This window comes from Austrofundulus limnaeus, unplaced genomic scaffold (assembly GCF_001266775.1).
Source record: "Austrofundulus limnaeus strain Quisiro unplaced genomic scaffold, Austrofundulus_limnaeus-1.0 Scaffold298, whole genome shotgun sequence".
Lineage (NCBI taxonomy): Eukaryota > Metazoa > Chordata > Actinopteri > Cyprinodontiformes > Rivulidae > Austrofundulus > Austrofundulus limnaeus.
The window spans coordinates 349,570-351,043 of record NW_013952700.1 but is presented as its reverse complement, the minus strand read 5'-3'; the positions used below and the strand labels follow the sequence as shown (position 1 = coordinate 351,043).

Below are 1,474 nucleotides of genomic sequence, written 5' to 3'. Positions count from 1 at the left end.
CTGTATCTGCAACTGTATTTGATAATGATTTGAACTTTTAAAATATTGCATAGTAAAAACAGAAGCTGCTCTTCATATTAGTGACAAACTTTGGTGATTTTTGATGAGTTACCTTAATTTTTGCTTCTAATTTTCATTTAAAATAGGTTTTCATTCTCGGCAGGTTTCAGTTTCTTCTTCTACGTATTAAAAAAGTTGTTAAACATCTGAGTGGTGCACTACTGCTACTAGTGGTGAGAAAGTGTATTGCACCTTATTCAAAATCAATGTGGTCCAGCGGCCCTCTGCGGCCCAAAGTTAAAAACTGTTGTTCTTTTGAGGCCCTCAAGGTGGCGCTCGTGGCCCACAGGTTAAGAAACTCTGCTTTAGGAAAATGTGAAAAATCTGTTTTATTTTTTATTACATTTACAAAAGTAGATAAAATTTTGGGTTTTACTTTGTCACATGTTTATGGGGTACAGAGGGTAAATTACTGGAGAAAATTCCATGGAAATAATTATAGCATTAGGTAGAAAAAGGGAAGACGGTCTGAATACTTAATTTGGTGGTAGGACATGTTATAAAATACAGCAGCAACCGAGAGGAAGTGTTGTATTATATATGTGAAGATTCTAAGACAAAAATACATTTAAAACCAAAATCAAATAATTAAAAAACAGATTTGAAATGAAGAAACCTCACGTACATTTTTCTGCTTCCTGCAGGGATCTTATAGCCTCACCACACTTATCACTGGCCAGCAGCGTCTGACCGTGGTAACAGTATGCCTGAAAACACAAACGAGTGCAAAGTTTAGCTGAAAAGGACTTGTTTTCTTCTGAGGCAGAAGTGAAAACATGCAGAAACATACATAAGCCATGTAGAAGTGCTGCTTCAGCTGCAGATACTTCCTCCACTTGCTGCTGCACTCCGGCTCCAACGTGTTCAGTGTGTGGTCTGCAGAGACACAAATATCCGTTAGCGTCCTGCTTCCATTCATCTAATATCAGCTCTGACATCATGCTGCACCCCTGTAATTCAAAGGTTTTATGTATCAAAACACAGTTTTTATTTTGTTTTGTGGTTTATCTGAGTCCTACTTCTCTCATGAGCAACGCTCGATTCGATGAACTTTGAACTTAAAGCAGAGATATTATGCAAAAATCAACTTTTTTGAGTTTTTTTTATCATGTTAGGTCATTCCCTGCTCAGAAACATAGCCAGAGTGTTGCTTTAACAAATCCTTGGATCTCCTGTGGTAGCCATGTCAAGCTGCCTAAATGTTTTCTGGTACAAAGCACCGCCTATTTACCCGAAGCTCCTCCCTGGATCGAGGGAACATTATCGGTTGTGAGAGAGTCCATCTTATTAAGTTTTAAAATCTTATATCAGCCAAAAAATCTTTTTGATCTTGTTTTGAGACTGATTTACTAAACAAGAACTGACTGTGTAAGAATAATAATCTTGTTTTCTGAATGTGTAAGATTATTTGTCT

The 1,474-nt window shown here is 37.0% G+C and overlaps 1 protein-coding gene across 1 annotated transcript in view; it reads right to left on the bottom strand.

The window, feature by feature from the left end:
- brox (BRO1 domain and CAAX motif containing) overlaps positions 1-1,474 on the bottom strand; it is a gene marked incomplete at its 5' end in the record, with an annotated part of 13,331 nt that overhangs the window by 6,053 nt on the left and 5,804 nt on the right. The window contains 2 exon segments of the mRNA XM_014021590.1: positions 686-767; positions 851-936. Of these exon segments, the coding sequence (XP_013877044.1) occupies positions 686-767; positions 851-936 (168 nt within the window).